Source organism: Phaeodactylum tricornutum, chromosome 11, assembly GCF_000150955.2.
Source record: "Phaeodactylum tricornutum CCAP 1055/1 chromosome 11, complete sequence".
Classification (NCBI taxonomy): Eukaryota; Bacillariophyta; class Bacillariophyceae; order Surirellales; family Neidiaceae; genus Phaeodactylum; species Phaeodactylum tricornutum.
This window is the reverse complement of record NC_011679.1, coordinates 133816-160912: the sequence shown is the minus strand read 5'-3', so window position 1 is coordinate 160912 and position 27097 is coordinate 133816. Positions and strand designations below refer to the sequence as shown.

The following is a 27097-nucleotide window of genomic DNA, read 5'->3' as shown; positions in this document are numbered from 1 at the left end:
ATGCCAGAATTTCTACAATCTTGTTGTTGCGCTTTTCAAAAGGCGAAAGCAACGTCAATGTCACCGGTAGCCATGACGTCAAACACACAATCGTCCATTTCTTCTCCCCACCCTTCGCAGGCCTTTTCCGCTTGGGCGAGGCTGATGCCGTGACGGAGGTAACGTGCTTGGTCGACTGGCGCCGGTGGGGTACACTTCTGGGGGAACTGGGGGCTCTGTGTGGAACTGAAGAGTGCCGAATCGGCGTAGTTAACCTGCCATTCGTTTCCAAACTCGGAGAGATCCTCGATTTCGATGCCGGATCTCGAGAGGAGCGTGCCATTGCGGTATTCTCCCAACATGCCGACGCTATCTCCGATTAAGTTTTCATCCGCGCCGTGGAAGCGGACTTCCATCAAGTTCTTGCGGACGATTACGACAATTATGAAGGAAGGCGAGATCTCAATAACGTAATTCCGCACAAAGGAAGTGGAGGATTTGAGGGAATATGTAATCTCGACCGAGTATCCGCCTATGCGAGCTTTGGTGAGGTCATAGTCCTGGCTGCCGTTGTAGAAATGCTCTGTTTGGCTAATTTCCAAGACATCGCGACCAATGCGAACAGCAACACCACTAATGTAGGAAAAGGAGCTCTTGGAAGTCGTCCGGATTTGAACTTCTAGACCCTTTCCTTCCATAAACGACTCGCTTTTGACAAGCAGTAGATCACACTGGTGGTGGAAATCATAACGTCGACCCAACCAAGTCTTGAAATGAGGATCTCCACCACTACCAGGGTTGACCCCGCATACAAAAGGGCCGTTATAGTTGTCTCCATGCAATTGGAGCTGTCCCTGATTGCCACCACTGGTAACAACTTGCTTGCCCACAATAGTTCCATCCACAAAACCAGCATTTCCCAAAACAATGACCTTGGAGAATGGGGCAATGACAGAAGGTCCGAACTGACGTCCATCGTGAGTTTTAGTCAAGATAACGTCGTCGCTGGTATTGAAAATGACGATCGTGTTTCCATTGTCTTCACCTTGACCCCCATTTCGAAAATCGTAGAGATTGTAAGTTCCCCCTTTTGTCAGGACAACAACTTTTTTGCCGCCCTCAAAATCACCACTCTTGGCTGCACCAGCCAGCCATTCAAAGTGGCCAAAGTCGACAGAGGTTTCAAGGGAAACCCCCGTCTCGATGCCTCCATTGAAATTAAATCTGTTGGGGTTGGCAAGTGCTTTGACTCGGGACGTAGTGCGATCAAATGTGGCGCTACTGTCAGGAGTTCCATCGGAAAGAGTCCCTCCGACAGCCACGCCCTTGTACATACTGTGCGCACCGATGGACGCGTCTTCCTTCGAAATAACGGAGTAGATGCTGAATTCCTTGGGTAGCTCACACTGGTAGCTCGTTGAAACAGGAGCCATGCTGCTCAAGAGGACGACGAGAATTGGCAAGGTGAAGTAAGATGGCATGGTTGGATGTTACAAAGAGTTTGCTCTTGTTTTTGGAGTGTGCACCAAAAGTGTGCCGAGAATTGTGAGAGGAATTCCTCCTCCGACTGGATGTTGCTTACAATCACATATGCTTTGAGTAGTCGAGGAAAACGATCCCGCGTACTATCCTGGTTCGAAAACCTCAGCTGTTCGTGAATCACACCATAAGTCTTAAGGGCCCTCGCATGATGGCAGAATGTTTCGGTGGTTGACGCTGACTGTGAAATACAGTCGCGTTCTGACATTAGATTTAAAAAGGGAAGCCCCTCTCCAGCTATAACGCAACAGTAAGTCCGGCTCTGTTTTCCACGTACGGGACTGTATTTTCTCACCGATCAGAAATAGCCTGTTTCGAAAAATATGCGGTATTGTGTGTGATCTAAAATATTTTTTTATATTTACAGTTACTTGGATTCGGAAAAACAAACCGGAGAAATCGATCAATGATTAATGTGATGAAGCCCAAGACGCTCCTATTGTAGTCAAAGCGTGAATGGGTATTCTCATTACCATGAAAAATACAAAAAGTGTCATAGGGAAATAGAAGATCATTGGGTAAATACCTTCTATAGTGACTGTCTAAAAGCATTTCCACTTAAAGATGCGACTTCCATTATTCGCTTGCAAGTCTGTCCCTGAAGCCCATAGTGTCGTCCTTCTTTTTCAACTACGTATATACCAATAAAATATGGGTGTATCTAACATGTTTTCACAAAGCGTTTCAAGTATCTACCTATTGGTCACTTCTCTTCAATCCCTTTGGATGTTTTCCTGTCGGACCAAAGCGCGATTGTGCCCACCAACGGGAAGCATCTCGCAAAATCGACCCGTGTCGCGGACCCGTTCGCTGCCAGATGCGGCAAGTCGTTCGCCGCTTTGGTTTCCTGGCCCGTAGCGCACCAAATTGTGATATGGGCAAACTCATTACGGCACGCAGGAACATCGTACCCGCACTCCGTCTTCTCCGGTAAAGCGACGGCGAGTGCCGCTACAGTCGGACTCCATAGCAGGCCAACCACTTGAATGGTGCCCCGACAGCCGCACAGCGCACCAAACGCTGCCTCCATCTCTTCCTGAGTTGTTTCTTCGCAATGCAGCATCGTTACGTGAGTGTTGCGAATAAGATCTGCATTGACACTCGACCTACCAGTCCACACGTTCGCGGCCGAACGGGAGCCCACGATTGCTTCCATTAGAACCGACAACCGCGCATCCTTTGCCACTTTCAGGACGACTTTGTGGACTTCATCTACGTCAACATCAAAGGAAGCAATCTTATAGAAAGACGGTGTGGGAGGAAAGCAGTTGGTCAAGATCGAGGCCTTTGGTTCCACGGAATCCAATTGCGCAATACGATCTAAAAATCCTTTGACAAACATTCCTCGCGATATTTGTTCGTCTGCAGCCATGTCGTAGATCGCTGCTAAATGTGTGTCAATGGATTGGCGCAGCTGATCCTCCAGTGCATCCAGGTAAGAATCGTTCGTCTTTGTCGTATCGCTACTGCCTCTGGCGAGGTCGTAACCAAATTGAGCCCGCAGAGCCTCCATAAGCAGCGACTCTAAATCGCCTGGAAGGCTTTTAGAACTAGATTTTAACACAGACACGGTAATCGGCGATACCGTCGCTCCAACAGTGTTAAACTTTGCACTGATCGAGTCAAGTAACTCATGAGACGCTATTCGGCGATACAAGCAAAAGAACTTGATCACCACCATACACGCTCGCTTTGTACCCCGATCCAGTTTGCCTATGTGAGAAGACGGAGTTCTTGACAACACTCGCGCCATACAAAGAGCAAGATACCGGAGCGAGAAAGGGTAAACGTGTACCTTTTCTTCCACGATTGCGCCATCTGGTCTACGTAGGCCCTTTACTCTCGTCGTTGCCAAGGACACAGCATCGGGTAAGACTGGGATGCCAACAGCATTTGTGCTTCCACAGACGTCTGCCACTGTTTCCCAGGTCGAAGCGGGTACGTTTTTGTCGACAATGTAGAGGGATGCCTTACGCTTTGCTCGTTCATGCTTTACAACTTGCCAAAATTTGCCTCTAGTCTGGTCACCGACCTTCACTATCAATTCGCAAGGATGGTTTCGCTGCTTCAGAGAAGATTGAAGTTCGCCTTGGACTTCTGTGCAAGTCAAACTCGATTTACCGCATCCCGGTATGCCTGGAAAGAAGAGCAAGGCCCCTGCGGATTCATCCGCGGCATCGACAGCAGCGGTGCGAAGCCGAGACAAAACCTCTATAAAATTCTCCGACGGCATCAAGCGACAGCCTTCGTCAGTTTCCATTGGCTCTACATCAATCAAAGAGGAACGAGACAGCTCGACTTTATAAGAGCATATTGTTTTTCGCCATCCATTGAGCATACCCATCGTCTTCTTTATCTCTTTTTCTGGAAGGAAAAGGCTTCGGATGCCTTCCTCAGAGCATTGGAAAAACACTAAAGAGATACTGTCGGCGTGGTCTTTCGTCAATCTTCGAAGCTGGCCAATGCCATCGGCAACCACAGCACTACACACTGCTCCAAGTCCCGGTGCACACATATCAGCCAACTTGTCAACGGTGATCCGGTTGAGATCGTCGATGCGAGCTGCACCTCCAAGTTCATGCGCAATGAAGTCGGCAACTACTCGAGATATTGAGCGATCTGGCGCCACAACAACAGTCAACCCGCTCAGAGAAGACTTGGTCGCCGTTTCTGTTGCAGCGGCAAATAATCCGGATTCGTACATTTCAAGAAATCGCTCCAAATGATCTAGATAGTTGAAGTCGTTCAGGAGCGGAAAACACTTGTTGGCTTCTCCGATAGGACGAGCTGCGAGCCAATCCTTCGCGTACATTGCCCATGCTTTGAAAAAAGGTCCCCATGTGTCTTTGGCATCTTTCGACACCTGCCATTTCGTCAGCATCGAATTGGTATACTGGACAAAGGATTCTGATCCACCTTGTCGCAGGCTTCGCAATCCATTCCGACACCCGAATGTCCGAACCTAAGATGAACACAGAAGTTCAAATTTACTGTAAGACAAGTCATTGCGTTTCGTGGTCGATGAGATCGACATAAGGCAATCGTTTCAACGATGGCATTGCTTTGCCGTACCATGTAGGGAAGAAACTTCATCTTGAGCATCAGAAGTTCCCCATCACTATTCTGACTGCTTTCAGACCTTTCTGAAACCCCTAACAAAGTTTGCTTCAAACTTGAGGTCTGGTCGTTACATAGCTCAACAGCGAAACCGCGGAATAAAGGCATGTCGCCTTCACTCATATTGCGTTGAAACTTTGGAAATGTGGCATCATGTATAACATGAAGCATGAATAACCATCTTGATTCTGAAGAATCGCCATTTTCAATTGATTCTTCCATCACAGAATAGTCGACCCGTGCGTTGATTCCAGTCAATGTAGATATCAGTTTGGCAATACGCTGAGTCTCTCTATTTTCTGAATTCTCCAATTCTTTTGCTAAGGCCGGTATGTCGATGCTTTCCGATCGGGACACTCGATTCATCTTTCTTCGAACCTCACCAAGAGATAATGTAGATTGGAGTAGACGTTCAAATGCAGCAGTGGAGTGGGTTTGATTTTTAGCAGATTCATGGAATAATGATCGAACGTCAGTCCTTAGAACCAACGAGAACGGATCAGATTTCGACAATATCAACTCTACGCAGTTGGGAAGAGACGGTGGCACCTTTTCCGTCAGGTCTTTTGACGTACGCGACAGTCGTTGAATCGTTCGTAGCATAGTCAGGCGATCACGGTAAGAAACAAATCGAATCACAAGTCCTTCGATGATTTCACCCTGAAAATCGATGTGAGGGTATAGGCTGGCCACCTGAGCTTCAGCAGCTTGCGACAAACTAGCGACTACACCACTGGCAAGTCCACGTTCTCGCGAAGAGTCGTAAGACGCAAAGAGATCGTCTACACTCTGAGGCGATGCAAAAACCCAGGAATCATTGTGTGGTAGACGAAACTGATGGGCAAACTCTACAAGTTCCGAGGTCGAGTAAAAACGTTCATTCGATCGGTCGGCAACAGCAGTCAATATCAAAAAATCGCGTTTAGGTCGCGCACCGTGGTCACCTAAAACGGATGTTACCACTTCAAAAGCAAGCGTCAAGCGATTGGATTCCACAAAGTCACTGCATGCTTTATACATTCGTTCCTGCATCAAATTTTTCATTCCTTTGTCTGCCGTGGCATCAATGGCATCGTTCCAAAAGCTTCGCACAAAATGCTGCCTCAGTAGAATTTCTCCAACTGCGGTAAAACGATTATCGGTCGAATTCTTGCTGTAGTAGCGCTGTTGTCCACTCCATAACAGTAGCGATCCTGAGTGTTTCAACGTAACTTCCAGGTACCCCGAATGCGATGCTACTCGTTGCTTCATTTGTTCCCGAACAGACTGGTCATTGCGATTCTCGTTTTCGAATTTTGGATGGAAGATTGCCTCCAATCGAAGTCTCTGGATAGTCTCGGGCGGTATCGTGTCCATTGTACTGGTTGATACACATGGTTCAGGTTTATGCGATGCATCTTCGAAGTGCCGTTTGCGGTCATTCCCCGATTCTGACTGTGACGGACTACCGGTATGAACCGGTGTCGTCTTACTAGCTTGCTTCCTACCAGAACCCGTATGTTCTTCCCGCTTTATATTCTCTAACGCCGCCTTGGCCATTTCACACCGATTGGCTTTGGCCAGCAGAGCTCGCTCCATCAAAAATAGTGTTTCTTTTTCCTTCGCACTGTCGAATGTTAGAAAAGTCAGCAGCACCGAGTCAGCATCTAGCGCGCAGAGACTGGAACAACAAATTCGCCTTTTTAGTTCGATCGCACGACTTACGCCAAACGTGTCATAGTCGCGACGGCTTGAAGCGCCGCCGTTTCCGTTTCCGCCGAGACGTCTCCTCGCAAATCTCCTTCCGGCGTAAAGATTTTGTCGACACGTCCTGCTCGATCCCAGACAATTTCACCGTAGCCTCTGCTGTCGGACGACGAAGCCTCAACGTTTCGAAAGTACAAAATCCGATGTTCCGGGATATCCCCGCCATTTTTTATAGATTGAAACTTCTGGAAGGAAATTTCCATCGGACCATTTATGCGGTCATCGTAGCCGATCATGATGCTACGGCTTGCCGATGGGTTTTCCCACCGTAAACGATCCATCACGTCTTTGGCCGTGCGAAGCTTTGTTTTCTTCATCATGGGTTCGGACTGATGGTCTTTGTCTTCACTTGTTCTCAATGTTTGTGAGGCCATCGGCTGGTGCGCTTCATACGACATTGCGCTTTTAACAATACGAAACTCCTACACTTCTGCTTCCAAACGTGCGCTCTGGAACATCGGAGGTAGACGCGTAGTGGTAAAACTCTAAATTGGAAATGTTTTCTTGAATCTCAACAACGCTTCACGTGAACCTTGTGTGGTCCCAGACATGCACCTCATCGAAGCTGTACGTTTCGGAAATCCAATCAGGTCACGAATTTGGATTTCACGTCGTTCGCGCGTTGTTGGCGCAGGACATTCATGTCAAGTTTGGTAGTCAAATGTGACATGTCTGCAGAAAGAGATATGTCGCAGAAAGAGAGATTTGAAAAAAAGCGAGCTCTCATCTCCAGCTAAATTTGAGTTTTCAACATATTCATCACGCCTCTACTGCTACTTCTAATTCAGCCGCACAGACCGATAGAACTACCCACTAACTATGCCACATCGTTAGTGTATCTAACATCCGCAAAATGAAAGTCGTACAGCATTAGTAAGTACACACGTTGGTTGTCAAATGCGTTGATCCCCCACAACTAAACTCAGTTCTACTTCCTAGAATAACTAGCTGTTCAAGCAGATCTGCACGCGCACAAACGTGTTTCGAAGAGACCACGTTTGTGTTTTACTTGGGCGATCCATCTCCCGACGCCATCGTAATCTTGGCTAGCGTATCTCGGGCTGCGGGTGGCCAGGAAATAGTGCGGGTCAAGTAGTTTTGGTCGACGTACTTGAGACGGGCCCGGTCCGGAATTTCCAAATACTTTCGTTGTCCCGCAACTTGATCTCCCCTGGCGGCCAAGAAACAAGCGTAGGCAGCACGGACTTCGGGAGCTTCCGGAAATCGGTTTTCAACGCGTTTCATGAGATCGTATCCTCCTTGAATATCACCTAGTTGAAACTTAACGAGAGATGATCGCAACCAAAAGGGATTCACCTCGTTGGCTGTCATAGAAATGGCGACCGTGTAATCATTGTCAGCTTGTTTGTAGAGGCCGTTGAGTTCTTTGGCACGCGCCAAGTTCTGCAGCACCGTTGAATCCGGTCGACCGCGCAATAAGTCCGATTGCTGTAAATCCGCCAGGGCTTCTTTCGGTCTGCCGTCGTTGAGACGTAGACTACCCCGATTCAGTAACAGCACATACAAATCATTGCACCTCTTTATGCCAAATCCTTCTTCTGTCGTTTGCAAATTTTCGTTGCAAAGATCAATTGCGATAGAGTAAGCCTGATCCGCAGATCTTAGATCACCCAGAGCCGTTTGCGTATTAGCCAAATTGGACCACCCGTAGATGAATCGAGGGGAAATCTTGGTCACTTTCGTATACAACCGCTGGGCCGCAGCCATGTTTCCTTGCGACTCGAGCGCTCGGGCCTCATTGAACAGTTTTTTTGCGTCTCCCGTTGCCACAGCTTGGACTTCGGTAAGCGCTATTTCTTCAGCATGAGCAGAGTGTGGCGGTATAATCACGGTGACTGCCGAGGCGGCGGCCGTCGCGAGGAACGACCGACGTGCATTTCGTGCTGGAAGAAGCGTATCCGATAAAGCAAAGGTCCATTCATTTAAAAATATCAAGAGGAGAGAAAAGAGTAGAGTGGGGTTAAACAGAGACATCACGGTAGGTGTACCTCTGGACACCATGAACTCACTATCGTCTGTCGTCTATAAGCAAGTCTCCCAGAGCGACCATCAGTTTTGGCATCGGATTACAAGCGACGGGTGCGCTCTTACTGCGACAGACGATGCAGGGATCTAACCCGGTAGTGACGTCATTTAGCAGTCAACTCGATTGGGGTATCTTTGGATCGGATTTCCAAGGGCGGATCGTGCGCACTACTACAAGTTAGCAAACGATTTGTTTGCTTCCTTCACAATCCGATTGTTGCTGCTTCATCCAATCATGAACATTTATACGATTATTGCTTTTATTGCGGCTCTTTCTGTGGGAGGCTCACAGGCCTTTCAGGCGGTGTACCGAAAGACTCCCGTCGCCGTATTGGCGCTTGGTGCTCAGCCCGGCTGCCCCGAAGCTGGACTAGAAGCTGGACGAGTGGATGGCCGTCGGGCCTTTCTTTGGACTACCGTACTCTCCTCGTCCGCACTTGTAGCAAACACTTTTTTACCTCTACCAGCCAGTGCTGCTGCCACTGTCAATTACAAAGCTGTGGCTAAGGATATCACTGACATGGTCAAGCAGGATCCGGACAAGGTAAGTGACTTCGTCCCGTCCAAAAGTCTAAGAAAAGCCGGTCTTCACGCAGTGAGCTCGTACAATCCCCGTATCATCTCATCCTGCCAACACTTATTGTCAATTCTCGCGCAGGGACCCACGTTTGTGCGGTTGGCATGGCATTCGTCGGGAACGTACGACCAAATTACCAGAACGGGAGGATCAGGGGAAGGAACGATCCGCTTCAAAGAAGAACTCGCGCATGGTGGCAACGCTGGTCTCGCCGATACAGCCGTCGTATGGCTGGAACCTTTGTATAAAAAGTACAAGAAGGACGGGTTATCCTACGCAGACCTCTACACTCTTTCGGGAGTAGCTTCAATCAAGCAAATGAATGGCCCCACTATTCCATGGGGCTCGGGACGGGTGGACGCCATGAGTCCGATTGTGGTCACTCCAGACGGACGATTGCCGAACGCCGATGTCGGACCCAAGGGGGCTGACAAGAGTGATGCCGCCCATTTGCGCGATGTCTTTTATCGTATGGGTACGTTTTCGGCGTGCTATTAATTAATCCTCTCCTCTGTATCGTCGCTTGACAAAGTATCTTCTATCCGCAAGGTCTTGATTACGATGTGTGTCTTACAAGCAAGTCAACACACTATTTCTGATTCTGATAGGTTTCAACGACCAAGAGATTGTTTGCCTTTCTGGAGCGCACGCTTTGGGCCGCTGTCACACAACAGCATCGGGGTATGATGGTCCTTGGACTCCAACTCCAACTACCTTCAACAATGCGTATTATACTTTGCTTTCCAATCTCAATTGGGTGCCCAAGGAGTGGGACGGTCCTTACCAATACGTGGATGCTCCCACCGGTCGCCTCATGATGCTTCCGACAGACCTGGTATTGCTGCAAGACAAATCCTTCGCCAAGTATGTAAAGGAGTATGCGAGTAATCCAAAGAAATTTGATTACGATTTCACCGTGGCATTTCAAAAGCTCGAAGAGCTGGGCACCAACAACTTGACTCCGTGTGATTGGGCGTAGACCCAACAGAGTTGTTACACAACCCTATTCGTATTCTTCTTCAGAAAAAAGCTAAAAGAGTAAAAGTGTATTTGAAGACTAGCATATTCTAAATAGACTCCTGTCACAACTGATAAACACATACACACTGATCCACAAATACATCAACTTCATCCAGATCACACTTCATACCTGCGCGTTTGCCTTCACTAAGGTTCTACTTTCTCGAAATCTTTAAGTGCGGCTTTTCGGCGAAAGGCCAAGGCGTGATCGATACAGATTTGTCAGGAACACGGATTGAGCGAATGCGCTTGCCTCCAACAAATATTAGACCATTGTCGCGAAGCTCTAGCCCTCGGACACAAGAACCGACCTGGGCTGCGCACACATCACCTTGCATCTCCCACGCGACGTCACGATTCGAATTGTAGGCGATGACCTTGCCTTCAAAATTGACATTCAAATATGCATTTTCGCATTCTGGGTCAAACGGCAAGAGACCACAGTAGCTCAGCCAGGCACCAGGCGGCACTACTTGTCCGCGAGTCAATGGGGTGGACATGTAGACGTGCAAAGCAGCCAAGACGGCCACGACACCCATCCAAAGTACAATTTTGCCGAAAGAAGATGCCAAGGACTCCTTCGTAGCATCAGAGTCCTCAGTTGCTGTATCTTCGGCAAAATCGGAGTGTGACTTGATCGAGGGGGCAGCGGTAGCGGCGTCGGTCGGGACATCCTTACGTGACTTGTTGTCCCCTTTCTTTTGCTTCTTGGCCTCGTCACACCATGGATTGGTGTCAATTCCACTTGCCACGAGCTAAGAGAAGGAAAGACCACTGAATTAGACTACGTAAAATTCCATGATCAATCAATCGGATACATGGACCAGCAGTAAACCACCACTCTAATGCCACGTTGAAGCTTACCATGCGGTCTACTCTGGAATCTCCAAGAATGGGGTGGGCCAATCTGGCAGAGTCGCTGGCCGAATATCCTTGAGGAATCGCTACAAGTATGTCGTTGCCCTTGCAGAAACCAGACAGAAGCTGCGACGAGGTCAGCTCCTTTCCTGATTGGCCAACAATTCCGGTATAGACCTGGAAACGTAGAGACTTCTCCGTTACCGATAGAGGGATTTGAGCAAGCACATCTGAAACAATCGCCTTCATCGAATCAAACTCGAGTTGCAAGAGTTCAAAACGACGGGTTGCAGGGTCCATAAGGAGCAAGACGACTTTTAATTTATAAGACGTCCGGGCCGGCGCGAAGAAGGAGTCGTTATCCTCGTTCAATTGCTCCTCATCATTCGACCCGAGCAAGAAAGTGCTGGCGTCAGTCGCCCTCGTCTGCTCCGCAGTGCTCGCGATACTCTGGTCATCAATGTCAACGTTGTAAATGGAAGCAGCATCTTCTTCGTCGGTTGGTAACAGAGCTTTGGTTGGGGACTCGGGGAGCTTGGTGGTGGCGGCGTCCTTTTTGTTCCTCTTGGACCCTCCTCTCAAGAACCCACGGATTTTCTTAAACTTGCTCATTTTGCTCCTCGCAATCCCACTGCCTGCGGTTTCGGCCTTGCCATTGGCGCCCTCTGGGACGCTCTTCTTGCTGCTCTTCTTGTCTAGCTGCGACATTGCTGTTGGAACTCACGATCAACGAGGAAATAGAGACTTTGTGTTGGACAGAACGATAACACGACGGCGCACGACGCAGAGTTGCGGTGACCGTTTGTTGTCACTCCGATCGGCGATTGCGGGAATCGTACTCTAGCGAGACAAGTGACCCGACGAGCACACTGGTTTTACACCCGCGAACAATTCAGAGTGTCCGCATAGTGTCTAACGTTTTTCTGCTAAATATATAGCTATGATAACCGTGGAATGATAGTTTTCGGAATTATATGATGGTCACAATGACTCCTGAGATTTGTAGCTTCACTGTTGGTCTAACCGTCGTCAATCGTTCCAGGTCGCTGTGATCGGCGTCGGAAGTCCAAAATTCAACCTCACCACAGTCGATTGGAAACGGAACCGAATTCTGAGGGGAATGGGGCCTAGCACAAACTACGACGTGAAAGATACAAGCCAACTAACTGAAGGAATGAAACAGCTCCAGGGATAGTTTTGTGAGATCCGGCCCGACGGCGAGTTAGGAAAGCCTTTTGCGATGGACAAACCTGAACTTGATGGAACTTCAGAAATCTTGCAATTAACGAAGGCGCTTCTCGAATATTCCAAAAAAGCGCGCTCAGGAAATCTGATGTTGCCTTCTAATCCTCGATCTTCAATCTGGAAAAGAGTGGTGATGGCGGCCATCTGACACGAGCTCTAGCTAAAGGTCAACAGAATATGTTGACACCATCCTTCTGGATCACACTTAGAGAACCAGTTTCCAAACGAATAACAGAAATGGACGAAACCCTCCATGGAAGCATCTAGAAGCATCGACACTGGGTCGAAGAATGTCAATTCTCTTGATACGGACCAATCATAGGGACCTCGCGGAGGGCTCACGCTTACACTTAAGTGCAAATGCGCTGGTGAGTACACAGAACATCAGATGCTTCAAAATATTGTGTACCTACCACTACATTCTTTTTTTGACAAAAACCCTCGTTACGATTGGTTGGCGTGTAAAAAAGCTCACAACAATCTCACCCCGAATTTAATCGCCACGATGTCGATATCTATTGAGCACGAAGACAATACCTTCAAACAAGGCGAGCATGTAGAAGAAAACATTGTCGATGTCTACGACGACGAGGAAGAAGTAATTTCCAACTCTGGATGCGGCGTTCTCGGACGTTACCCTGTTCTTTCTGTCCTCATATTTGCAGCTACTGGAATCGGAGTTGGCCTGGACTTTCTTTCTGGGAACCTGGCGAAGGCGACGACACCAAGGAAAAGGTTATTAACTGGGTAGGTCTCATTGGAGATCTATTCATCCGTTCGCTGAAGTGCGTTGTTCTTCCTCTCGTCTTTATCAACGTCATTATTTCGGTCGTTGATATGATGACTATCGGTCGCGCGGGATCGATCGGATGGAAAACAATTGGACTGTACTTAACGACTACTGTTATTGCCTCCATACTGGGCATCCTTTCTATCTTGTCGTTCAAGCCACTGTTTGAAGAAGGAACCTTTACAGCTAGTAGCCCAGCAACAATCAAGCTCGGCTGCAACGACTCTGGTGAATACAAAACTGAATTGCAAGACGGCACCCTTACGTGCACCGCTGATACAGGTAACAGCTCTCAGTTTTTCATCGAAGATTTGTCCCAGAGTTTTGTTCGGGCAAGTGGAAGTGTCCGTTCAGATATCTCCCTCAGTGACACCATCTACGAAGGCGTGTTTACAAAGTAAGTCATGTAATCTCCAAAAATGCGTGTGGGCCTACTTCTACATCACAGCATCCAAGTACCGAATACTCAGAGATGAATTTTCTTCCCTAACAGGCTAGTTACTGCAAATATCTTTGAGTCGTTTGTGGAGGCTAATTTCGCGGCCGTTCGCCATTGCCTTTAGTGTTGCTTTGAGCAAGGTCTTTGACCGCCAGCGCGACCACGATACCAGTTTTATCATCCCTTTTCTGAAAGAGCTGGACTCTGTGTTTCTGACGATAATCAACTGGATCATTATGTGCACTCCTTTTGCTGTGCTTTCCTTGATTGCGTCTGCCATTGGAAAACAAGAAGATCTGGCCGATTCATTTGCCAACGTGGGGTATCTGGTCGTGGCGACTATAACTGCTATGGCTCTGCAAATTGCCGTAGTCCACTGCCTCATCTTTGGTTTGGTCACACGAAGCAACCCCTGGCACTACCTCAAGTATATGATTCCGGCACAAACAATGGCGTTTGCGTGTTCAAGCAGTGCTGCCACAATCCCCATGACCCTCAAGTGCGTTCAAAGCACGAACCGGGTACCTGAGCCAGTCGCACGTTTTGTGATTCCTTTGGGTGCGACCGTGAACATGGATGGAGGAGCCATTTATTTTCCATGCGCCTGCATTTGGCTTGCTGTTTTGAACGGTATTGACCCCGATATTGCCTCGTACTTTTTGCTGGTTATTATTTCGACAATTGGTAGTGCCGGGACGGCACCGGTTCCTTCGGCGAGTTTGGTATTAATTATCACGGCTTACAACACCGTGTTCAACACAACTGGCGTGCCCGAAGGGTTCTCCTATATTCTTGCGATTGACTGGTTCATGGATCGTCTACGCACAGTCGTCAATGTGACGGGAGACACTGTCGTGGCTGGTATGGTTTCCCACTTATGTCCCGACGGATTACACGAGACAAAGACCCGACACGATAGCTCTGTGGAAGACGAGCCGTCCACGGATGAGGAAGTTGCCAAGGTGGGCTCCACGTAATTGCGTTTGTGAAGTGTTGACAGTGAGACCTTTCTGCGAGAAGGACCGGATTTATATGTACTTGCATCTGGACAACCTACTACAACCAAGCCACTATAGTAATATTTCACTGTAAGTTCTAGGAGCCTTTTGCTTCTCTCCAACTGCTTCGCGCTTTACCGATAATAATGTTGGTTTATCAATGCCATTGCTGGTATGTGGTTTTATTGTTAATATTAGTACGCCGTTATGCCGGATAGCGTAAAACTAGGTCACGGGAAATCGTGAATAAACGACACTGTACCGACTTCTCCGTGTGTTTTCGAACCTCCATTGCTTTGATGTGACGAACAAAATGTCGATGGATAACTTCTTTGTCTCCAACAAACTTGCTATTGTACTCTCACTGCTCGCTTTTCCAAACGCACTACAACACCTTGACTAGCGCCTTCCCAGTATGCCTCTTTTTGGCTTTCGCAAACAACGCAAAGCATCGCGGTCACCGTCTCCGACACGCGGCGCCGCTTCTTCGTCGACCGCCAGTCGTGCTAATACCGGAACGACGAGGCCATTACGAAGTCGTCGGACTCACGTGGATAGTGACGAGCGCATGCATAACCCCTTGGGATCTCCCATGCTGCTTCCCACCAATTACGATCCCGATGGGCGGCTTGGACAGAATGCGTACCAGACTTCGCCGTCGATGAACACATGCAACAATTTTCTGCTGGGTGGAAACTACTACCCTGGAAAAGACAAGAAGCGACGGCACTATCGGACAAAGGCTATTTGGTATCGGATATTCTGTTCAAGCGGACCGAGACAGATTGTGACTTTTATCGTTTCTCTCTACTTGTTTCTGTGGCTGCCGATTACGCACTTGCTTTCCACATCCCAGGCTCCAAGCTTGACGAATTTTGACTGGCTCTTGCGGGATACTACTTTGCAATTACCCACCATGGAAGAACAGCGTGATACGGCATCCAAGTTAAACATTGAACGCGATCAGCTGGATGCCGAGGGGGGTATATCGGACCGGCTACGAATATTAGAAAAAATTGTGCCGGACTGGTTTCACAGGAACGACGAGCAACCCCTCGCAAAACCCGACGTGCCCGTCAGTTCCAAGACCGAGACACAGCCAATACCAACAGGTGATCGCATCCCACAGCCCAGGAAAGACGTAGATTCGGAACACATCGTAGAAGATAGGCCCCCGGAGAATGATGGAAAAGTCCACTCGCGGAAGGCGCGCATTACGAGAATGAAAGAATCAAACAAAGATGGCGTAGAAAAGGGAAATGAACTCGCAAATCCCAAGGCGCTCGAACCCTATGGTGGGCCAGCATTGGTCGTCCGTAAAGCAGGGGACCGCATTCGGCACTTAGGCAATACCGATCTTTTTGTAAATGAGACCAAATGCCCAGCCAACCTTATCCCAGACGATGTTCAAACAACCCTCGTAATTCAGTCGAGCTCCAATCGCTTATGGATTTTAGCGGAGACTTGTAAGCGATGGAATGACCCGATCATAGCAGTGATCGCTTTGACAAGTACAGAGGACCATGACGAGGTTTCGGCGCTGCTTTCTGGTTGGGACGATAAGTGTCCTCACCTTCAAGTAATTGTGTACCAGATGGATACAGACGAGGAAAAGCCTGAGATGTATCCTGTGAACCGCTTGCGCAATATTGGATTGGATGCAGTGCATACAAGCCACGTACTAGTTGCGGATGTCGATTTTATTCCGGCGCAAGATTTGGCTCGGTTGATTCGCACGACGCTGCTTGACCGTGCTAGACTTCGAGTACTGAAAGATGACATGATCCCGAAAGACCAAGATGCGATTGTTGTTCCCGCATTTGAACGCCTACTGGCAGAACCGTGTACATCCGAGGATAGCTGCAAAGAACATCTTCGAAGCAATAGCTCATTCATTCCGCATACTTTTGACGATCTTCGTTCTTGTATTGCCGAAAAAAGCTGCATCGTTTTCCAGAGTAAAGTCAATTGGGAAGGTCATTTTTCGACCCACTCGGAAGACTGGCTGAAGAAGAAATGGTACCAGGGCGAACCGATCGCTTTTGGCGAGGGCAAACCAAGCGTCCGTCACATTCGCACGCTCGATTGCTTCGACTCGCTACGCTACGAACCATACGTCGTCCTGCAATGGTGTCCGACGGGCAAACCTGATCCAGTACGGGCCACTGCTCCTTACTACGATGAGCGCTTCCACGGCTACGGCAAGAACAAGATCCAGTATATTCAACACTTGCGGTTAGCGGGTTATCACTTTGCTGTTTTACCCGAAGGTTTTATTGTGCACAACCCACACCGCGACTCCAAAGCCAAGGAAACTTGGAACAACGTAAAGGAGTCTACGTTGCATGCTGATATGGATCGGCTTTACCCGACATTTTTGAAGGAGTTGTTTCAGAAGTATAGGTATTCGAAGCATCGTGCTGTAGAGCTGTGTAAGCAATAAATTGCGAGTTTTTGCGGGTTCGGAAATGACACGATGTTACTGCTGTAAGGGTAGCAAATCGTGTGGCAACGGTATTTCGCGACATCGCTTCTCAAACGCGTCGACTTGTCGCTCCGCAACTTGTCTCAGAACCGTATCCAGTGCTCCGCGAATGACTGGATCACTGACCGTCATTTCGACTTGAAAGTCTACTTTGCATTGTGTGTTTTCGAAACCATCTACCGGACTGAGCGTCCATTGACTCCGCAGCGAATCGAACATTTTGCTTTCGATACTTTGCGTTTCCACAGTCCAGCGCTCCGGAACCACGTGCACCCGAGAAACGTACGTTTCTTGAAAGAATGGCGGCATCCCAACCGTCAAAGTAGCTTCAAAGGACCGTCCGTCGTTGTCTTTCCGCAAAATCTTGGAATATGAGCACAGTGGGAGGAATTTGGAATAGGCGTCGACATCTTGAATGATTCGAAACAAGTGAATGGGGTGTGTCTGGAGAATCTTCCGTTCCGTGTGACGTTTGGTAACGGGGGACGATAGGAAACTCCTCAGAATCATGCACCGACCGTTTCTTGCTACAAAGTCCAACAGCGGCAACAATGGTTTGGGTGCCGGACTGATGCGTCTAGTCTAGGCAACGAGAAGGCAACTTGCTACTTGTACGGCAAAGAGATACACCCGAAGCACGCCAAGGACTCGCGATTTCATCCATCCGGTGCACTGGAATAGATTCGATTTTCCGAGACCTGCACTGTTTCTACCCGCCATGCAGGAATGTTCACATTATTCGGCTCGGCAGGAAAACTCATCCAACGATCAATCCGTACGAATAGCGGACTCCTCGACTATGACGTCATGAAAGGTTGGGACGAGTTTCGTACGATCTCCCGTGACACGTGACTGTAACCAACAGTAAGCGAAATTGTTGGTTCGTGTAACCGCGCCAAAAACATACATAGAAGGGGCAAGGCAGGTGTAGATACGACTCCGATTTTGTCTTAAGCAAAAGAGCGAGCATTGCTTTAAAAAAGTATTCCAAAGGCCGTTGAGAGATTGGATGCGTGCGCCAATTTGCTTCTCCGCAGAGTGTTTTTCGAGACGAGAGCAATCATCAATTGCTGTCAATCAATCGTACACAGTTGTGGTGTACTGTATGTACCCTGGCATCGCACCGGTCCTCGTTCGCGGCTTGGAACGTCAAAGTACCGGTAGTTTTGGATTTCGTTTATTGACGAACAAATTTCTCGGTGGCAGGTCACCACTGCCCCAACACCCATATTATTCTTCTTCTCCTCCTTGTTCACAATCAAGTACAGAGACGAATTATTCACAGTACTCACTCTCCATTTGTTGGTCAACGTGACGGATACACAAGACAGGTAGTGAGATAGAGCAATACTCGACTCTCTTACAGTTCGTTCACAACATTGTCGTGTCATCATGACCGGCCGAGTCTCATCCCCACCGCCAAACGCTATTCTCACTCAACACGAGATTCTTCGCTGCCCTCCAAATGCTCCCAAGCGACGCCGTTCTCCACCGGCACTATATCAAGGGTCTTCGGATATACCCTATCTGTGCCTGGAAGCGGATGGCTACGATGAGCTTCCCGCTCGACAGCTCTATCCACGACGCAAGTTTGTAGTATTGGAAAGCCAGTTCAAGTCGTGTCAATCGAACCGGAATGTCCCACTGGTTTCTAGCTTTCGCCCCTTGAATTTGGTCGAAGATGACGAAGACGACGACGACGACCAAAAAGTAGGGCAAGAATCGCAACTGTCTCACCAATCGAGTCTTCAAGACCGACCCTCGTCGGAAGCAAACGACTCGTCACCTAACTCACAGTGTCGGCTCTTTTGACCCGGCATCTACCAATCTTGCGCAAGAAAAACCTTGTTGTTTTCCTCATCCTGTATACCACTCTGGAATGTTTCATAAATCTCGTTCGATCCGTAGAGAGACGCTTGTTCTACGGCCCTTGTTAACAATAAGGATTTTACATTACATACTTCCACACAGTGTATTTCTAGAAAGCGCGTTTGAATTTACAAAAATACTTTACCGTGAACAGTAAAACAATCTCTTTCACTACCTAACTGTAAGCGCAAGCGCACTCCAGTGGTACCTTTAGAAACCATAATCTGACTATTTCTCGCGTATTACAAAAGAGGAAAAGCTGGCAAGAGTTTTGAAGGAACGCCTGACTTTGGAGGAGCCCACGACCTGTGAATCCTAGCAATGGTCTCATCCCTCATTCCCGAATACGCTACGGAATTTGAATGTCCACTCGCTTGGAAGATCGCACAATACGCCAAAATAAAGGGGACGATAGTACTACTGCTACTTCTAGAGTGCTTATGTTCTTTGTCGTTTGGCGGAAGGCTCGTCTCCAGGGCCGTAGTACCCGCCTCCCCCTGCTCCTGCACCGCTGCTGGAATTGCCTTCGGTTCGAGACGGCTGCACCTCTGCGTCTCTATCTCGTTTCCTCGCTGGATCTGCCGCGGTACGTCGATCGTCACGGACTTGTCCTCCGCTCAGACCACGTCCGTACTGGCGACCCGGTTGAAATCCGGCATCGAGTTCGACCCGAATCACGCGGCCATCCAGCTTGGTCCCACTCAAATTCGCAACTGCTGCGAGCGCATCGGTCCGGTAATGGTACTCCACGAAACAGAAACCACAAGGTGTTTTCTTGAGACGATCCAATCCCATTTGCACGCTACGGACGGGTCCAATTTGTGCAAAGTGTGCACGAACGTGACGACTGCGGGTCGAAAACGCCAAATTACCAATGTAGAGCGTCGAACTCTTCGCCAAGGCTTCCATCTGTTGCGCGGGAGACTTATAGTGCGACCGATCCCAGTACAGTCGCTTGGTTTCGTCGTTCGCCGACGCTAACTCGGCGGCACGGGGAGCCGGCGGCACCACAACTCTGCGGGTGACCGGTGAGGACACTACCGGATCAGACTCCTTTAGAGCCTCTGCCGGTGGGGCTGCGGTTGAATCCGTCATTTCGGGATCTGCCGCATCCATGGCTTTCGTTGTCTTTAAATTAGATGCAAGTGCAGAAACGGAAACGATTTACAGATAGACGGATGTTTTCATTTGTACCCTTAACAGTTCGGAGGACGAGCCGGACCTCACCGGTCAACCAAGGCAAGGCGAGGGATGAGGCAGCTTGTGGGGAGTTTCTCTGTCTCTCTTTCATCGACCATACAGCGGTACCCTGGTAGTCTGCCAGGCGCTACTCTATATGCCCATATAGTCAAAGACGAATGGCAATATTTTTTGACTCAGAAATATTGGAAGCTTGTATCCTTTTCATTGGACTTCAATGTCCGTTTGATAAAATACTCTTGTGAGCTAGAGTAATTCTGTTGGTTATACGAATACCGCTAGTCTCTTCACATCAATCTTGGTTTTCTTGCTTTGGATTGTTTGCGTTATTGGTTTCGCTTAAGACGTTAATTGATACTTCAACAGCTTAAATAAGGCACGACAATCAATCAACCTTATGTGTCATAGTGAACACAATTTGGTGCCCTGGCATAGATTTGATTTTCCGAGGTCCAGAATGTTTCTCCGTCACTGTCAAGCCAACTCGAATCTCCAAGGGCCAAACTAGTGCATGTCTCTCTTAGTTCAGCCTGTCTGGGCTTTGGCTGACTTCCAAATGTAACCTTGTATCCGCTATTGCGTGCAAACGGCATAAGTCGACGGATTGTCGCCAATGCCACTTGGTGGATGCGACAATGAAGACGATCTCCGGTGTGAGACCCGAAAGTCGGGACGTGTGTCTCACGGATTCCACCGGGTCGATCCCCAATGTCGCTGCATCACTGGGCGACACAGTACCGGACTGGTCTCAGCTTTCTGCCAATCTCTACGGACGCGTCTCGGAGAGCGCGCTGGTGTTAGAATCGTTTCATAGATGCACAGCTTCCAATTGAGAAGAGACTGAACTACTGCTAGTCAGCGGTAGGGCAGGATCGGGTAAAACTGCCTTGGTGACACGCGTCCTGCAGCGAGCCGTCGAGAAGAAAAGAGGGTTTTCTGTGCGTGGAAAATTTGACCAACACAGGGCCTCCAAAACATACAATGCAATTGTCACGGCTTTCGCGAGTCTGGTGACAAAAATAAGTGAATCGGCCGAAACGACATCCGCAAAGCAGGCTAGTATTGAGATGTGCGTTGTCAACAAGCCATTGCTTCTGCATTTTTTGCCGTCACTTGCCCAATTATGCAGTCCGCGACCTGACTGGATGCCGGATTGAGCGGAAACGCAAATGCAAACATCCAGCGCACAGGAAAGACTGGTATACAAGATTAGACAACTAATTCGGTGTCTTTGCTCTCCGCAACGACCGCTTATTGTATTTATGGATGATTTGCAGCGGGCCGACCCTTGTTCACTGAATCTGATCACTTCCTTGATTGATGATTGAGACATACAAGGGCTTATGGTGGTGGGAGCTTGCAGAGAACTTGAAGTTTTTCTGGAGCATCACTTGTCAGTCACCCTGCATGAGCTGGAAACCAATGGCACAACGGTGTGCCATATCCATGTTGATGGTTTGAACAAAATGGCAATTACTAAAATGATCAGCAATGTTCTTGATGTAAGTCTTGAGGCCTGTGCTTCATTGGCTGATCTGACATTACAAATAAACAATGGAAACGCATTTTTCCTAGTAACCTTTTTGAAGGAATTGTCCTTGAATGGGCTCTTATATTGTAACAAATTTGGAGCACAATGGAGTTGGGAGAATGAAGGAGTCATCAAGTCAACAATCAAACATGATTCTATACTGTCTTTGCTCAGCTCAAAGCTCCAGCGGCTTCCGTTGTTGACTCAGTGGCTGCTGTGTGTTGTAGCATGCTTTGGTTCAACATTTGATCCGAAGCTAGTTCAGGTTGTTCTTGGCAGAGATGTCCATCTAGATTTACAGCAAGCTGAATGTCAAGACCTTATTCTAGTGGTATCAACAAGAAAACAGTTTGCACATGACCAAATTCAGCTTTGCGCCTACTCTCAAATATCTGAAGAAGAGAGAGAAGCTACACATTTAATGATTGGAAGGATTCTGTGGATGAACCTTGAGAAAGAAGACTTGGACTGCTATACCATGCATGTCGTAAACCAGCTTTGCCATGGAGCTCACCTTATTGAAGACCAAGTTGAAAAAGGACAATTTTGCTATCCTTATGCTATCAGCTGGCAAGAAGGCTGCAGCTTCTTCTGCCTTTACGGTGGCTGCATTGGACTTTTAACTTGGGATTGAGCTCCTCTCCAATTGTCATTGGCGTGACAAGTATGAACTGAGTCTTGCTCTACATCAAGCAGCAGCTGAAGCTGACTATTGCACGGGAAATTTTGAAGCCATGCAAGGATTAATCCAGGTTGTGCTTGAACAAGGACAATGCCTTTCAGATAAGGTGAGGGTCTTGACACTCTCCATCTATGCAGTGGGAACTCAAGGGAAAGTACAAGAGGCAATTGACCTTGGCTTTGATGTACTTCAAGATCTGGGTGTATCTTTTCCGAAATTACTGGGAAAGGTGCAGCTATACTGGGAATTCACAATGACACGACCTCTATTACGCAAGCTATCTGATGAGGATATTTTGCGGCTCCCCACAAAGGTCAACAAATGTATTCTTGCAGCGATGCGTGTTATAATCATATTGTTTCCCTATGTACTGACGGCAAGGCACATGTTTGCTCCGGCCCTTGCAATGCGTATGATTTGCTTGACAACTGTGTATGGGGTATCAGGAATGTCAAGCTGTTTGTTTGCAATGATGGGCCTTATTGTGTGCAATACAGCGCTTGGTGAAATTGATCTTGGTTTGCGTTGGCCAGACTCAGTTTGATGATACCAGAGAAATTTAAAGCAATAGAATGGACAGTGCACGTCCATGTATTGATGTATGCTTGGTGCTTTCCTCTGAAGGAGCCTTTCATTGACCAACTGAAACCATTGCTGGTGGGGCATCGAATTGGCCTTAGTAGTGGAGATATTGAATTTGCGACGTCTGCCGTGGTATTATATTCTGCACTGTCACAGCACTCGTTGGTGCCATTGTCAACTTACCTAGAAGACTACTGAGGCTTTTTGCGTGTAATGGAGGCCTACAACCAAACACTTTTGATCAAATGCATTTCATTGCACATTCAGTTTGCTCATTACATGATGGTGATAAAGTATAGCCACGCAACACTGCAATTTGCCACTAAGGTGAGCTATTGTCATAGCTATTGTTGTTGGAACATTCAACTAGCATAGTGCCTAGCTCTGAATATTGGCCATGTTTGCCAGCCTTATTACTGTCCCAGTCGTCGTCTGTACGACGCTGCGGATAGAGGCAATGTTTTTCGGGTCATTACCGAAATGTCATTTGCGAAGGCAGTGCGAAGTGACACGTGTATGCATCTAAGGATGCAGCAACTGTGACACGCAAGACGACATGTCTTGTCGAACAAGAAATCATCTTTACATAAGCGATTTTCTCTATTATGTTCGTCCCTTGAGAGGTAAAGAAAATACCTTCTCCACATCTACAAACTGGGATTGAATTGAAGCAGATAAGTCTGCACACAATCAAAGAGTCTCATGTTCATCTGCATTCATTTGCATTCATATGCATTCATTTGCAGTCATCTGGATTCTGCGGGATCAACGCATAGAAGACAGTACAGAGGCTACGGTCTCCTTGAATACAATTGACCAGAACATTACTATCCCAGTGATGTGACTATCCGTGGAGAGTAGTACTGATTCTACTGAGACTCCTAAGGGAGATCCAAGGGATTTGTTTGCACTCGAAAAGATTACATCCATATTTGTCTCTACTCACAATTCTAAATTCAGTCGAGGTCAAACCGATATTCTGCATAACTACTTTTCAAAATTTTGAAGGTGCTGAAAGGGCTGCCAAAAGGCTGGCAAAGTGCCAAGGTTCTGTATCACTATCATCCTTTGACCATACCGGCAATCTGCTACATTCTGGTTTGGCCTCTGCAATTTTGGCTGCAACCTCTCGAAAGTACTGGCGTTTGCGGTTCGCAAGGCAATGCTTGCGAAAACTGCGGCGATACGCGGTCCTGTGCCCAAGCAATTATCTTCATTGGAAAGAGATGCTTGAGGCGGAAGTCTTGGCTAGTATGGGCAAATCCACAGCGGCCCTTGCGACGTTTGACGCCGCAATCAAACACGCTCACAAAGGAAAGGTTTGGCATGAGAAAGGACTGGTGTGTGAACAAGCTGGTGCACTCTTACATCGAGAAAAACGCCCACAAGAAGCTATTCTGTACGACGAACAAGCCATTGAAGCCTATGAAGTGTGGGGTGCGACCGCAAAGGTTTCTCTTTTACGTCGGAAGATCCCTGTTCGAATACGCGGCACACAAGACCCAGAAACACGTTTGTAGAAACGTCTTTGTATGATAGTCATGTAAGTCTAGATGGATTAGAATTTACGTAGACGTAGTTACATGAGGTAAGCATCCACGGCATCCATGAGCTTGCCCACGGTGACTTGCGCCGACCACACCACCACCAAAGCTCCGAGACTACTGGCAGATATATCTTTCGGCAATCCCCACCGCGACACTCGCATGCCCATACCCACCGATGTGATAGCCTTGAGATAGGACTTGGAAGCCTCCGTGACGAGTCCGACCTCCATATCTTCAACGGTCAGAATCGGAACGCCGTAATACAGAATAAAAATGACGATGGCCAAGCTTATATTGCCGTAACGATGCAAGGTTTTCTCCAGCTTGCCGAGTTGCTTTTTGCGGCGTTCACGAATGTCTTCCATTTCCTTTTCCATAACGAGTACTTGTCGTTCGAGTTTGGAGGTTTCCACAAAAGCGGAGGGGCCGAGTTTTCGTTTGCGATTCGTCTCGAGTTGCAAAAGTGCCAACTGCTGTTCTTTTTTGGAGAGGGCCGCCGGCTTTCGTTTGACGGTAAGGAGTACGAGACGGACCGCCAATTCCCAAGTCACTCCGAGGGCGAGGAGAAACCACACGTCCGTAGTGCGGATCTGGGAGACGAAAATGGGGGGATGCGGAATGTACTTCATGATGAAGGCTCCCGTGGCACTGCACTTTCGATGACTCTTAGTCGATAGCTGAGTGAGTTGTTAAAAAAGTGCGTCCGGATCTACGAAGATGGACTCACGATTTACACGGTGCCGTGTATTGCCTCGAGGGCGAACAGTACCAGTGAATTGTGGTTGGTTTCCGCCGCCATGGTTGCGACCGAAATTCTCGTTTGGTTTTCCGTATGTCGGTCGTCCCACAATTCCACACTCTCCGCGAGTCCAACACACCAGACAAACAGACAGACAGACAGACAGTCCATTCATGTTTCGTCCGAACGTTGTGCACTTACTTACGTACGTATGACAGACAAAATTCACGGATACATCAACTATCATGGAACTTTATTTTGAACCGTGACCTGATTCACGCACAGTCAACAACTACGTGACTTACAGTTCTCTTACGTGACTTACAGTTCTCTTACGTGACTTACAGTTACTCTTCGTTACACCAGCCGGACAGTCCCCGGTAGGACACAGCTTGGATCACCGAACTGTCGAAGAGCGTTGGCATGTCTCGGGCGATGAAATCGACATTGGTGTTTCCCTAGAATAAAATAGCGGAACATTATTCTTTTCCTGTTCGTAGAAGCCAAAACCATGAAGATATTGACCGCCGTTCTTATAGCCACAGTCGGTCTGCTCTTGGAAGGCGAGGCCTTTACTGGCAATCCAACGTTTGGCAGTCGAAGAGCTCTACGATCTGTCGGTGTCAAGCAACAGTCGGGTCCGACCGATGCCAATACCAATACCAATTCGCTACACGCTTATCGTTGTCAACCGCTCCCACCCAAGGAGTCGAATACTTCTCGCAAACCGCTTTCGCTGGTTCTTCCCACAGCTTCGCTCTCGATCTCTCTCGTTTTTCTGGCAGTCTTTGCTCCGTTTGCAACTCCGGCGGTCGCTTCCGATTACGGATCCTTCACGCCGGAACAAAAGGTGGTGGCCGAAGCCTGGCGACTAGTAGACAACAGCTTCCTCGATCGGACCTTCAACGGACAAGATTGGTTCCAATTGCGCCAAAAGTACGTCAAACAAAAGTACAAGAACATGGCGGAAGCACGGGACGCCATTGACACCATGGTTGGGTCGCTGGGAGACAGGTATACGCGCTATTTGTCACCAGCGAAGTATCAATCACTGGTAGATTCCGCGACAGGAACCCTAGCTGGCGTGGGTGTAGAGATTTCAACCAACAAGGCCGGAAAAATTATGGCCTCCGATGTCGAAGACAACAGTCCCGCCAAAAACTCCGGCATACAACCGAACGACGTCTTTCTGGAAGTGGACGGCATTCAGTTCGATGGCAAGGCCACACCGGACGATGTCGCGCTCCGATTGCGCGGACCGGAAGGCAGTCGGGTAGGAGTGGTCATGGAGCGAGACGGCAAGACGATCGATTTTATTCTCACGCGTGAACGCATCACCGTGACGTCCGTCAAATCCTATCTTTCCAACGTGCCGAGTGTTGGCAAAGTGGGGGTGATTCGCATCAAGAGCTTTTCCGGAACGACAGCCGCGACAGTGGCGGAACAGTTCAAAGATTTGAAAAAAAAGGGCGCACAGTCGGTCGTGATTGACGTGCGCGGAAACCCGGGTGGTCTCTTACCAGGTGGAGTGGATACGGCGGCGCTCTTCCTGGAAGCCAACAAGCCCGTTGTCTTTGTCGTCAACAAGCAGGGTGTGGTGGATGCACAAGCTACGCTAGCTGACGGGATTGATGTGGACACACCTTTGGTGATACTGGTGGATTCCGGTACGGCTTCGGCAGCCGAAGTCTTTACCGCGGCTTTACAAGAAAACAAACGGGCCGTAGTGGCGGGAGAAACAAGCTTTGGTAAAGGGATTGTTCAGACCATTCGCGCTTTGTCCGATAACAATGGTGGATTAGCCATCACGGTCGCTCGTTACGAAACACCCGAACACCACGACATTAACAAGCGGGGTATTCTGGCCGATGTTGCAACCTCTGTGGATTGTGCGAAAGCGGATGCCACTAGTTGCCTCCAAGCTTCCATATTCAAACAATAGGTATTGCTAGAAATAGAACGGGGTGCTCTTTTCTTCACTACAATCAAACGCTATCATTATTATTATAAACCTGTTGGTTTGAGCCCGGCGTACCTTCTTTTTCGTTCGGTAGCCTGTCGGTACTTGATTGGTATTGCTTGGAAGCCTCAAATACGTATTCTTGTTG

General features: G+C 48.3%; 10 protein-coding genes across 10 annotated transcripts; 4 read left to right on the top strand and 6 right to left on the bottom strand.

Annotated features, from left to right (window-relative positions):
- Positions 1 to 35: 35 nt before the first annotated feature.
- PHATR_46677 (predicted protein) lies at positions 36 to 1510 on the bottom strand (the record flags this gene model as incomplete). Its single annotated transcript, XM_002185606.1, has 1 exon — positions 36 to 1510. The coding sequence occupies exon 1, from the start codon at positions 1458 to 1460 to the stop codon at positions 36 to 38; it is 1425 nt and encodes a 474-aa protein (XP_002185642.1). The 5' UTR covers positions 1461 to 1510.
- Positions 1511 to 2158: 648 nt separating this feature from the next.
- Positions 2159 to 6728, bottom strand: PHATR_46676 (predicted protein). The gene is made up of 3 exons (XM_002185605.1): positions 6340 to 6728; positions 4591 to 6241; positions 2159 to 4480 (listed from the first exon to the last, which is right to left on the bottom strand). Exons 1-3 carry the CDS (start codon positions 6699 to 6701, stop codon positions 2222 to 2224), a joined length of 4272 nt encoding a protein of 1423 aa, XP_002185641.1. The 5' UTR covers positions 6702 to 6728; the 3' UTR covers positions 2159 to 2221.
- Positions 6729 to 7386: 658 nt separating this feature from the next.
- Positions 7387 to 8377, bottom strand: PHATR_46675 (predicted protein; the record flags this gene model as incomplete). The annotated part of the gene is made up of 1 exon (XM_002185604.1): positions 7387 to 8377. Exon 1 carries the CDS (start codon positions 8374 to 8376, stop codon positions 7387 to 7389), a length of 990 nt encoding a protein of 329 aa, XP_002185640.1. The 5' UTR covers position 8377.
- A 711-nt stretch (positions 8378 to 9088) lies between these two features.
- Positions 9089 to 9983, top strand: PHATR_13244 (predicted protein; the record flags this gene model as incomplete). Its single annotated transcript, XM_002185796.1, has 2 exons — positions 9089 to 9479; positions 9613 to 9983. Coding segments are annotated over 2 exons (762 nt in total), but the record flags the coding sequence as incomplete, so codon positions are not given.
- Positions 9984 to 10044: 61 nt separating this feature from the next.
- Positions 10045 to 11669, bottom strand: PHATR_46673 (predicted protein). Its single transcript, XM_002185603.1, has 2 exons — positions 10889 to 11669; positions 10045 to 10779 (listed from the first exon to the last, which is right to left on the bottom strand). Exons 1-2 carry the CDS (start codon positions 11588 to 11590, stop codon positions 10180 to 10182), a joined length of 1302 nt encoding a protein of 433 aa, XP_002185639.1. The 5' UTR covers positions 11591 to 11669; the 3' UTR covers positions 10045 to 10179.
- Positions 11670 to 12029: 360 nt separating this feature from the next.
- Positions 12030 to 17691, top strand: PHATR_46672 (predicted protein; the record flags this gene model as incomplete). Its single annotated transcript, XM_002185795.1, has 7 exons — positions 12030 to 12759; positions 12843 to 13314; positions 13436 to 14318; positions 14758 to 16680; positions 16852 to 17121; positions 17383 to 17506; positions 17564 to 17691. Exons 1-7 carry the CDS (start codon positions 12516 to 12518, stop codon positions 17689 to 17691), a joined length of 4044 nt encoding a protein of 1347 aa, XP_002185831.1. The 5' UTR covers positions 12030 to 12515.
- Positions 17692 to 18107: 416 nt separating this feature from the next.
- PHATR_46671 (predicted protein) lies at positions 18108 to 18803 on the top strand. Its single transcript, XM_002185794.1, has one exon. The coding sequence runs from the start codon at positions 18232 to 18234 to the stop codon at positions 18649 to 18651; it is 420 nt and encodes a 139-aa protein (XP_002185830.1). The 5' UTR covers positions 18108 to 18231; the 3' UTR covers positions 18652 to 18803.
- A 472-nt stretch (positions 18804 to 19275) lies between these two features.
- PHATR_13520 (predicted protein) lies at positions 19276 to 19656 on the bottom strand (the record flags this gene model as incomplete). Its single annotated transcript, XM_002185602.1, has 1 exon — positions 19276 to 19656. A coding segment is annotated over one exon (381 nt), but the record flags the coding sequence as incomplete, so codon positions are not given.
- A 4626-nt stretch (positions 19657 to 24282) lies between these two features.
- PHATR_36690 (predicted protein) lies at positions 24283 to 24879 on the bottom strand (the record flags this gene model as incomplete). Its single annotated transcript, XM_002185601.1, has 1 exon — positions 24283 to 24879. The coding sequence occupies one exon, from the start codon at positions 24877 to 24879 to the stop codon at positions 24283 to 24285; it is 597 nt and encodes a 198-aa protein (XP_002185637.1).
- A 568-nt stretch (positions 24880 to 25447) lies between these two features.
- On the top strand, positions 25448 to 26931 carry PHATR_46670 (predicted protein; the record flags this gene model as incomplete). Its single annotated transcript, XM_002185793.1, has 1 exon — positions 25448 to 26931. The coding sequence occupies exon 1, from the start codon at positions 25501 to 25503 to the stop codon at positions 26929 to 26931; it is 1431 nt and encodes a 476-aa protein (XP_002185829.1). The 5' UTR covers positions 25448 to 25500.
- Positions 26932 to 27097: the final 166 nt, after the last annotated feature.